Source organism: Pteronotus mesoamericanus, unplaced genomic scaffold (genome assembly GCF_021234165.1).
Source record: "Pteronotus mesoamericanus isolate MK-2021 breed Mesoamerican mustached bat unplaced genomic scaffold, CSHL_Meso_final contig_78, whole genome shotgun sequence".
Lineage (NCBI taxonomy): Eukaryota > Metazoa > Chordata > Mammalia > Chiroptera > Mormoopidae > Pteronotus > Pteronotus mesoamericanus.
In genome coordinates, this window is record NW_026555258.1 from 18,815,339 (window position 1) to 18,827,529 (window position 12,191).

General features: G+C 40.8%; 1 protein-coding gene across 1 annotated transcript; it reads left to right on the forward strand.

Annotated features, from left to right (window-relative positions):
* Positions 1-10,900: 10,900 nt before the first annotated feature.
* Positions 10,901-11,926, forward strand: LOC129079643 (olfactory receptor 2K2). The gene has a single exon (XM_054584929.1). The coding sequence runs from the start codon at positions 10,979-10,981 to the stop codon at positions 11,924-11,926; it is 948 nt and encodes a 315-aa protein (XP_054440904.1). The 5' UTR covers positions 10,901-10,978.
* Positions 11,927-12,191: the final 265 nt, after the last annotated feature.

Here is a 12,191-nt window from a genome sequence, read left to right on the forward strand (position 1 = left end):
GTTCCTTATTAGCTTTATTTTATTTGATGTTTTTAAATTATCTGGGCTGAGTGAGCTTAATGGAACATGGGTGTTTGAGAGGTGGTTGTAAGTAAAAGTGATGGAAATAGTTATTAGAAGACTAAAGCTGTTATTAAAAGAATAGACAAAGTTGTAGAGCAAGCTGGATGAAACTCTTAGAACTGCATCCAAATTAGAAATTTATTTCAGAAAGGGAGTCTATGAATCACTTAATTTAACGCCCTTGCTTTACACCGGAAGAAATAGGCTATGTGATGACATAGCTTCTTTTGCTGGCTAAGGCCAGAATCCAGGTGCTGGATAACCTGCCCGCTTTATAGGCCGCTGCCCAACAGCACTAACCCTGGCCTACCCGAGAAACTCCGACGATGAGGTGCGTACAGCAGTCCTTCAACCAGAACTGAACTGACATCATTGGATTCTTGAAATTCAGAAGCTGAACGTTGTTGTTGTCATTTGTTTAGATATCAGTCTTTAGAAAGTAATTGTTTAGCATCTTTACAGGTTGTGAGGGAGAATCCAGCCTCCGTGTGATCGTCCTGATTGCCCTCCTTTTATAGGCAGATGCATGTGGGTCAGGACAAGAGAGCTCTTGCCTGCCTGTGGTCGCTTCTTTTGCAAAACCCAAACCAGCAATGAAATCATGACTGTTTTGATCTAGACTATTGATAATCTAAAAACGGTAAAGACAACTTAAAATTTTATACCCACTTTTATGTTAATAGTATGACTTTAGGATTGAAAGGAAAGCATTTTAATTCACCATCTGGGAAAAATGTGGTAACCTCAAAGTAAATAATTACAGTCAGGGTTTCTTCTTTTCCTTATATTGCTCATTTCCTTACACTTCTGCCTAAGAATATGGGGTAAGGAGAAAAATAAAGTTAGTTAATATAAGTATTTATGGTAAACTGAACACCGTAGCTCACCTTGGATTCCAGGCACAAAATTCGTTTACACTCAATCTTGACCCCTTACTGACATTGACACCAGGCTTAAAACTTCATTATTTTTGGTGGTCTCTATTCAGCAATGTATTTCAAACTTCCTTGATTGTGACTCATAGTAAAAATAATTTTTCACATTTGACCCATAACAGTGTGTGTGTGTGTGTGTGTGAGAGAGAGAGAGAGAGAGAATGAATATAAAATCATTAACTGAAATAAATGTTTTGTGAAATAATTCCGACTCTTACTATGTGTGATATACTTTGATCCCTTCTGCATCTTTGCTATTTTAAATACTCACTGAATTTATTTCCTAACTCATAAATGGGTTGCTATTCCCAGTTTGAAAAACACTGCCATAGTAGTACCTAATATTGGCTATATATGCTATGTTCTGGGGTTGCTTCTGATTGGGAAGGGGGTTTACAAATGATAATGTAAGTGTTTATTACCAAAACATCTGCTTAGCTGATATTAAATAACAATTGTGAGTTTTAGCAGCATCATGATTTTTAAGGAACCTGCCATGGACTTCCACTAGAGAGGCTTTTGCTTGAGGAAAAAAATCCACTTTGGATGTTTCTCGGAAAGCTTAGCCTCACAGTGTTTTCCTGATCAGTACTTCCCCCTCCACCAAGTGCCCTCTGACTTTTATTTGCAGTACCTGGGATGCTCGTCCTAGGCAAGGATCCAGGGTAGGTCAGGTATTACCAGGAACTAAGAGTGTAAGGGCAAGAATTGTGCTCTTTGCTCATATGAAATGTTAAATAAAGCCTCATCAAATTTTATGCTTTTTAAACTTTTTGTTATTTAATAATGGGAATTTCCCATGGTGCTGAGAGAGGTGCTGAGATACTTGAACCTTAGTGCTTAGTGCTAGTGAATTAATTTCTTTTAGCTGTCTAAGCACATTCCTAATTTATACACTTAATGCCTTCATCTTGACCAGCCACGTCATTTGCACAACGAATAATGCTAACTCATGGTCTCCCAATGCAGCTTGTGTGTGCATGTGTGTGCACATATTTATTTAAAAGGGTTAAAAACAGTTTGTAATTGTGGAATGTTGATACTGGTGAACAAATGGAAGAAGACCATGCATGTTTCTATCTTCTGCCTTCATTTTCCAAAGCTATCTGGAACAGATTTTTATGATTTTTCCCCCCTGGGAATATTCAGTGCTCCTTGTCATACAAGCAACTGATGGGGAGAGTCTTAGTTGCTAAATTCCTTATTCGTGGAATACATACACTAGAGACAGCTCCATAAATTTATTGATACATGGAAAAGAGGTACCTGAAGTTTAACAATTGGTCAAAACAATGAAAGTAGTATAAAATTGTCTTTATGGTGACAAAAAGCGGCAGTTTCTTTAATGTTTGTGTCCAATTTATAATTGCCCGTGTGTCTGCCTGTGATACAGTTTACCTGCACAGTGAAATGCGACCGCACCAAATCCCCATTGCGTTCCCCTTCCATGTTTTACTTGTGTATTCACTAACAAGAAAAAGAAAAGAAAAAAGATGTGACTGTGTGGATCTGTGCTCCAGTAGCAATTACACTGTGTGAACACTGTCTGCCCATTGCGGGGTGTTTCTGCCGGCCGCTGCCACAATACATTCATGCTGCTTGTTAAATACAGGGAGTTATTTTGACACTCATTGTAATGTACAAACTGTTGTTAATGGATGTATATGTAACAGATTTTTGTATTTTATATGCAAAGTCTTCATAGAATCTTCTGCAGTATGTACTCAGCTAGTGAAGCATGTGATAGTCTTATTTGAAAGGAAAACCCAAGAAGATAAGAAGTGGTAAATAAAGGCTGCATGACCAGTTCTTCTGAAGTAGTGCATTAATTTTTACTGGGTCTCTAGAAAAATAGTTTAGCTTCTGAGGCATTGACTAGTACTTATACTTTAAAAACAAAAACAGGCCCAGCAGCCTGCCACACTCTTAGCTACCTACCTTTGCTGGTTCCAGTGTGAGTTTGGAATCTTGGGTCCTTTGGAGAGAAGCTGCCATGGGCCCTCTGTGTGTGTGCTCACTCCATCATGAAATACATAGTCTGAGGGCTTATAGGTGTTCTTTTTATATGTAACTCCCAATATTAGACTGTAAATTCCCTGATAAAATAACTTTGAATCAATTCCTAGAGAATAGACACAGAATATATCCTGCCTTTTAATTAATTTTACTGAGCCTTTTAATTCTGAGAGGATCAGCCTATTCATCCTGACCCCAGCTCGTACCAACTTCTGCCCAAAGGAAAAAAAATCTCTAATCCAAAAATTCTTGCCAAGTTCACACTATACATTCTTCAACTAACATTACCCTAAAGTAGTCTGAATTCTGAACCAAAAACACTAGCCACTGAAGGTGACAAATATATCACTTACTGTTTTTACTCCTAAGTATCCACTCGAGGTTTGTGCACTTACATGTATCAAAAGAAATACACCTGAAGTTTTATAACATTTGGAATAGCCAAAAAATGGAGACAATTCAAATGTCACAACAGAACAGTGGATAAATAAAGTGTTATAAAGTGGACAATCGTACAGCAATGAAAAATGGACAAACTGCAATCATGCATATCAACGTGGACCGTGCAAGCGTGCTGTGGAGGGAAGGAATCCAAACACTATAATGTATATTTTATGATGGCACAAAGGCAGCTAATACTCTATGTGCACTTGTGAAGGCATGCACATGTGTGTTGTTGGGTGGGGTGTTCTATAGTTGGTGTTAAGTCTAGTTGATTTATGGCGGTGGTTCAGCCTTCTATATCCTTGTTGATACCACTTTCTAGTTCTACCAATTATTGAGAGTATTAACATCTTCAACTATTATTGTTGAATTGTCTATTTCTCCCTCTACTTCTGTCAGTTTCTATTTCAAATATTTTGGGGCTCTTTTTTAGGTCTCATGTATTTATAGTGGCTATGTCCTCTTGATGGATTGACCCTTTTATCATTAAATACAGGTCATACTTTCCTGTTTTCTTTGCATGCCTCATAATTTTGTTGTTGGAAACTGGACATTTAATATGTGGCAACTCTGGAAATCATACTCCCCTTCCATTCCAGAGTTTGTTGTGACTGTTTTCTTCTTTAGTGACTTCCTGAACTAATTCTGTAAATTCTCAATTCTTTATTGTATGTACCCACTGAAGTGTCTGCTCAGTTAGCCAAGTGGTCAGCTCATGATTTGACAGATTCCCTTCAATTCCTGGAACCCATAATTTTCCATTCTGATAGCTACTCCTGTTCCTCTATTACCCAAAGCTCCATTAGGCAAGAGTTGTGTTTATATGATTTTAAATGAATTTTGGGGAGTAATAGTGGGGGAGACAATACCTAAGACCAGCCAACAACCTAAAATCTGGTATGAGATGTTGCTATTTTTGTGAATCCTTAGCATTCCCTGCTACTAGGTATTTCTCATTGGCTATTTTCTCTGTATTCCTTTTAGTCCTTGAGATTTGCGAGCTTTCTCCTGTCTACCTAATACATGCTTCGACCTCCTGTCTCCCAGTGTTCCAAACCCTTTTAAAGGAGCTAGGATTGAACTTTAAAATCCTATAACTTCATTAATAAATAGAATTATTTTGTTATCTTTATTATAATCTGGAAAAGATTGGAAACATTTGAATGAGCCCAGGCTCTCTGCTCTCACAATGAAACAGACCCCTTGAGGTGTTTTTCTAAACAGAGGCCACAGAACCAGGAAATGAGATAATTACGCCACTCTCTGAAAGGTGAAGTGGCTGAAGTTCGATTATTTTGTTTGGATTTGTGAGAAATTGTTCTGAGAGGCTTCTTTATCTCTACAATCTTTTATGGAAAGAGCTCTTGCTTCACTTTTGAAGGTTTCATTTTAATATCAATTTTTTTATGTTAAAAATCTTCATTGATCAAAATACATGTTTTGATGTGCACTCTAGATTTTACTTCAGGATTCATTTAGTTTATTGGTTATGACATTATTATTAGAACTTTATTGTTTCCTTCATATTCTAATACCTCATAATTTTAATATAACATAATGGAATCATTTTCTGGTTACTATCAACTGGCTGTAAGAAAGTGATTGATTTTTATCTTTTATTAGGTGACTTTACTAAACTATTATTGGGAAAGAGTTTTAATTCTCTTTGGATATAAAATCATAGTTTGCAAGGGATAGTTGTATTTCCTTTTCTTCTATATCAATGTCTATTATTTCTATTTAATAGCTTACCATCTTCTAGAAAAATTCTTGTTGCCTTGTTGCCTAGTGATGGGAGAAATTTATTCTGAGCACTGACCTTTAGGAAAATAGAGTTTCAAGATTAATTTTAAAACTGTGACGTCATTAACAATGACGTTACCTTTGACAATCCAGCCCACTGGGTAGAGCAGGTTTAGCTAGTTCGAGCTCACTTTAACCCATTATCCCCAAAATATTCTTCTAAGACTTACTCGCTCTTTTGTTAATTCTTATTTATTCAATCTAGCTGCTACTCCGTACTTTTCTTCAGGAGGAAAAATAATCTGCTTATTCCTGCCGTGCGACCAACTCCTCCCACTGGTTCTCCGTCGGGAGCTCCCACTCAGCCAGGTGGTCCAGAGTAAGCTCACAGGAAAGATGGACACTGCATCTCCCGCAAAAACAGTGTGGTAATAAATACACTTGCTCTCCACACACAACCAGAGTAAACTTCTTTTGGTCAGGATCTGGTTTATTCCGCTTTGGGAGGAGGCTGGTCCTGGGAGTGGCGACCGTCCCCCTGTCCCAGGCGGAGGTGGGAGGCAACCCTTGGGACGCGGTGAGGCCTGGGCGCATGCCCCTGCTGCCCGGGCTGGAAGGCACCGGGCTGGGACCTGGCCGTGGCTATCGGGCCTTGGACCCAGGCGACGCAGTCACAGGGTCCCATGGCAGTACATGAAACACAAGCTCAGGACTCACGAGTAAGCACGAGTGCAGTGTGCACAAATCGATAGGCCGGAGGGACACCCAGCCTCCATGGACACAAAGCGGTGGTGTCATGCAGACCACAGCAGACACATGGCACTCTGGGACACATGGATGGCCGCAGGGGCAGAGCCAGGGCGCGGGTGCGGGGGGACTGGGGAAGGGGGCCTTTTAGCATGACTGTACTGCAACGCTGAAAGGACGGGGTTGGGGGGCCTGGTCTGGAGGCGCCTGGGGGCGTCTGTGTTCCGCACTTTGCGGAGTAGCTTCCCCATCTCATCGCGATGAGAAACACAGCGGCCACGTCCTCGCGAACCCGGCCCAGGCTGGGATCAGTGCCCGAGCAGGCCTGGAGGCCCTCATGGCTCAGGGTCCGCCAGCCGGCCCACGGGTTCTGTATCTGCGCCCCGCCGGGCCCCGCATCGCAGGCTCCCCGCGCCCACTGCCGGAGTTGGGTTCTCGCCGCTGTGCCCGCGATAGATCCCAACACTCGCGACCAAGAAGCGGGAGGCCCTGGGACGTCCCCTTTGGCCCCGTTCTTGCACAATCTCCCTGACCCCGCGCAAGAAGGCTCTGTGCTTGGAGCTGGGGGAGCTCTGGTGGTGGATGAATTTCACCTCGACGGTCTCCACGGGGAACGCCGGCGCCCAGGCCGCCTCGCAGCCCGCGCGTGCTGCCCCGCGCCCCTGGGCGCCCCGCAAGCTGCCACGGCCGCCTTGGGGACCGAGCGGTGGATCAGGCCCCGGACGCCAGGTACCGCGGCGGGTGCGACGCTCGCCGAGCTGCAGCCGCGTCTGCGGCCTCGATGCGGAAAGTGATGCGCTCGGCGAGGCTGCCCGCCACGATGCGGACGGGGACCGGGGACCGCCCGGTTTCCCGCCAGTTTCAGGTGGAGGGCTCTGGACTTTGTCTGCATCGGTGCCCCGGGGAGGCCCGGCCGGGTCCCCAGCGCCCCCCCCCCCCGCCCGCCCACCTCCCTTGTCCTGGCGAGGCGCGGAGGGGCCACGCGCGGGGCGAGTCCCCACATGCCTGCCGGGGATCACGGCTGCTACGCCCTCACCCCTAGAACTTTTAGAAAGCATATTTTTTAATGAACCATTTAAAGGTAAGTTGGAGACATTTTGCCCTGTTAACAGTAAATACTATAGTATTTAAGAACAAGGACCTTCTCGCTTAAAAAAAAAATTCTTTTATTCATTCATTCATTCATTCATTTTTAGAGAGGGGGAAGGAGGGATAAGGAGAGGGAGAGAAACATGGATTGGTTGCTTCTCTCACATCCCCCCGACTGGGCGCCTGGTGTACAACCCAGGCATGTGCCCCAACCGGGAATCCAATCAGCAACCTTGGGCTTCGCAGGCGGGCGCTCCATCCACTGAGCCGCACCAGCCAGGGCAGAACAAGGCCGTTCTCTCACACGACCACAATACAATGAAGACTCTCAGGAAATTCAACTTAGATACGGTATTACTGTGTAATCCACAGCCCATATTCATATTTTGTCTATTTTCCTAATAATATCCCATATTTGATTTTTGTCTTTTGTCCTGATAATGTCCTCTAAAGCTCATTTTTCCCTGGTGTAATAATATTCAATGCTGGGTCATATGTGGCAGGTAGCTGTCATGTCTCTAATCTCCTGGAACAATTCCTTAGTCTTTTTGTTCATTTGTTTCCTGACTTTGACATGCTTTTGAACATATAGGCTGGATATTTTGCACAATATTCCTCAATTTAATTTTGTCTGGTTTTCCTTCAGGATCAGATTCAGGTAATGTATTTTTGATAGGGATACCACAGAAGTGATGTCATGTCTTCAGTGTGTTATAGCAGAGGGCGCAGGGAGTCAGGTTATGCCGTTCTTGGTGATGTTATGGTGGTTATCCCGCAGCCAGGTCTTCCTGCTTAAAGCTACTGTTGTCTTGTTTGGGAAATTAGTAAGGAGTTTGTGGTGGGATACTTTGACATAATGTAAACATCCTGCCTCTCATCCAGCGTTTTCACCTGTGACAACTGTAATGCTTTTATTATCTACGATAACACTTTACTTATGATAATCTATTACTACGACAATGTTTAATCTTGATTATTAATTTTTAAATACATCATTCTTCTATATTTCTTTTTTGGCATACTACTGTAAGGAAGAACCAACCTTCCTTCCTTCGTTCCAAAGTTCATGCATTTTTATTTTATTCTATGGATTATAATTCATTTTTACCATTATTTATTTTGATGCTCAAAGTAATCAGTCCCAGATTTGGCCGATGGAAGCTTCATCGAGGAGGAATCTATGGCCTTTTGAAATATTCCTGTCATTCTTTGCATACTTCCTTACGTTCTAGTGTGGTAAGGTACTCCAAGTTAATCTTGATCTTTTTCTTCTCCAACCTTGGTATCAGCCATTTCCTGAAGGAGCTGGGTTTTCTTTTGGTTGAGAATTGTATTGAGAAACCAGTATCTGGGTGCTAGGTGTATCTGTTGCTACTGGGTATTCATTGCTTTAAGGTCCTCTTGATAGGTGCATATTGGATGAAATTTCTGATCATTTGTTAGTTTAAAGAGTAAATTTTCATTAGTTGTGGTTTAAAAAGTAAATTTTCTTCCCTTAATCTCTGAAAACTAGGGAGTAGTTTAAAAAATGAAAAAAAATATGTATCTTAGAATTCTAGGACTATCTTTTCCTTTATATACTGTTCAATATTCTACACTGTAATCATTCAAGGAAAAATCTTGATACAGCTAGGATGAACAGGGAAGAATAGAAGACTTTGTTTTTCTTTAAAATCATTTTGGGGTAACTGGTTCACTCTCTGTCTCAATTTTTAGTATAAAAATAGGAATTCTTCACGAATTTGCACGTCATCCTTGCGCAGTCTGTCTCAACTTTTAAAAGTTTGATATAATTGGATCTTTGGGACATTATCCCTGAAGGATCTGAAGTTTCAAGCCTCTGTAATATATAGCTGCAGAACTTTTAAATTGTTCAGGGACAATAGGTATTCCCACAAACAACAGAGGATTTTAATTTACATAGTATATTAGTTGCTTCCTTCAGCATTGGCTTCCTTTGGAGGTAACAATCAATACTTTTGAAAGAAATGAATTGCACTGTTGATCTTTTATGTAATACGTTTAACATTTTTAACATGGATGAACTTATTCTTTCTTGCACTTAGCTAACTTTATAAAGTACACCATAAAACAGTATTTGGAGCTGGTGACAGAGAATTCAGGTGAGACAACCAATTTTTCTTGGCTACTATTTTTAAACAATAGAAAATATCAAGTCCCAGCCAACTGGGCTGATTTTTCATTCTTAAAAAAAAAAAAAAAGTTTTCTTTGCTAATCTTAAGAGTAGCACAAAAACGTTAAGTTTCTTTAAAATAATTTACTACACTATTATAAGATTTTTGTAGAGAATTTGTTAAATACAAAATTTGGCAGAGAAATCCCTAAGGAATAATCTAACAAATGAATAGGAACTACTGGGAAGTAGGAAAAATGGAGCTCTTAGGAGGAAAAGCAAAAACTGCATGCCCAAGTACCACAGAGGGCAGTAATACTGACAAGTATTCCGGGGAACACTAAATGTGGTATTCAGTGTTACTGATGATGTTTGGGCCTACAATGTAAGCTGCTTAGGGACTGATGACTACGACAAACAAAAAAAATGAAAGGATTTGCTAATAGGCTAGATATGAGCTGTAGTAGAAAAGTCAAAGATGTTACAGTAATGTAATATAATGAGAACTATTTGAAAAATATTATGTCCCTTTATAGGGGCATGATATAAAATGCTGCATGCAGCATTATTATTTCTACCATCACCATCTATGCTACTTTTAAAATATGGAGACCTGGGAGACAAATGATAGCATTGATTGAAATTGAGAAACTGGGAAAGAACGTGATGAGGAACTGAAGACTGAAATATTAAGATACAACATAAAATTGAGGAATTTGTCTATGAAAGGAAGAGCAAAAATAAGATGGCAGTTTGTGTATGGAGCATGACAATCAAGGCAATTTTTAAGAATAATTGAAGCTAGAAAGGAAAGAACTTGTGGGGAAAGAAAAAGATTGAAGGTGAAAAACGGAAATGTTAGTGCAGAAGCAAGGTAAGTTTTAGTAACTTGTTTTGGTTAAAATGTGAAATGTAAAAAGAAACAACCTTAAGTGTCTTGTTTATAATTAGATGAGCTTTAATCTTCTTTTCAAAGAGGTTTGAAGATAATTTAAACAGGGAGTTTAATTTCTACATTTCTTGGGTCTTCATGAATTATAATGTATAAGTATTGCCTGGGCCTATAGACCTATTTACATTCTCATGAAAGTATGGTTCTCAATAAAGAATAAAACTGTAGAGTGGATGTATCAGTATTTAAATGGGGTAGGCTATTTTGTGTGATTTGTAAACTGCCTTTTAAATATAATCAAAATGGGCATCAACAATGCTTCAAACGTTGTCTACATTTTTGAACAAGCCTATAGACCTCTGAGCTGTTAGTTGGAAAGGACAGTTAATTTAGACCCAGAGCTTCATAGATGTTAGTGTAAAATTCATTTATTTGTTTCTTTCAACATTCCTCTTCCTCTTCCAGTGAAGATCATTGCTAGTTTTACTGTGCAAATGTGCTTTGTTCTGCTCACTTATCTGGCTTACTTTTCTAGTTTGTGCTCAATAATTTAGTCAATGTCCAATCATATTTTCCAGCATTCAGTACTTTCAAATATTTACTGAAAACCTACTGTGTGTCCAGCATAGGATTATGAGCGGAGATTAAATATTAAATATTTATTCTCTTTTTCAATTTCACCCTTAATTTTATCATGGAAAAATCAACTTTTGTGTAAATCATGTTATTCTTCCTTAGAACAACAGATATATTTATCTTGTGATATTTTTGTGGTAAAATTGTGCTTATAATAGGGCACATAAATTTGAAAGTATTTTCCTAACTAAACGAACATTATATCTCATCCACCTCTTTATGTTCTCAGGTGTAATGAAGAGAATAAGCCTAGAGTAACTACAGGTGAAAGAAAGAAAATGCAAGGAGAAAACCTCACCATTTGGAACTTTTTTTTCTTGAAGGGTTTTTCTAGATACCCAAAGTTAGAGATTGTTCTCTTCTTCTTCAGCCTCGTAATGTACCTGATAACGCTCTTGGGAAACAGTACTCTCATTTTGATCACTACCTTAGATTCACACCTTCGAACCCCCATGTACTTTTTCCTCAGAAATCTCTCTTTCATGGATATTTGTTACACATCTGCTTCTATTCCCACTTTGCTGGTGAACTTGCTCTCATCGCAGAAAACCATCGTCTTTCCTGGATGTGCTGTACAGATGTATCTGTCCCTTTCCATGGGCTCCACGGAGTGTGTGCTCCTGGCTGTGATGGCGTACGACCGTTACGTGGCCATTTGCAACCCGCTGAGATACCCCATCATCATGAACAGGCAGGTCTGTGTGCAGATGGCCACCGCCTCCTGGGTGACAGGCTGTCTGACCGCCCTGCTGGAAACCAGCCTGGCTCTGCAGCTCCCCCTCTGTGGGAATCTCATCGACCACTTCACGTGTGAAATTCTGGCCGTGCTGAAGTTAGCCTGCGCGAGTTCCCTGCCCATGGACATGACGCTGCTGGTGGTCGGTGTGCTCCTCCTGCCCATTCCAATGCTCTTTATTTGCGTCTCTTATGTCTTCATCCTGTCCGCCATCCTGAGGATCAGCTCAGCAGAGGGAAGAAACAAAGCTTTTTCTACCTGTGGTGCCCACTTGACTGTGGTGATCTTGTATTATGGGGCTGCTCTGTCCATGTACCTGAAGCCTCCGTTAAGCTCACAAGAAATAGATAAAATCATCTCTTTGCTTTATGGCGTGCTTACCCCTATGTTGAACCCCATAATTTACAGTTTAAGAAACAAGGAAGTCAAAGATGCTCTTAAAAAACTACTGGGCAAGGTATCATTGCATCAAACGCATGGGAGTCTCTGACGGGGTGCCTGGGGTTCACCAAGGGTGTGCCTCTGGCGGAACTCTGCAGGGAAATTCAGGACAATATGCTCACCCTTAATACACTGACTTGAACCTTAGCTCTGTAATTTTACAGTTGTGAGATACAAGGGGGACCCCAAACCCCCCCCCCCAGAATTTATTTATAAGAAATTGTGCATTTATTCTTACACGTTTAAACTTTAGTCACCTTCAAAGTACTCTCCCTTGGATTCAATACACGTATTGAGACATTTTTTTCACTGCT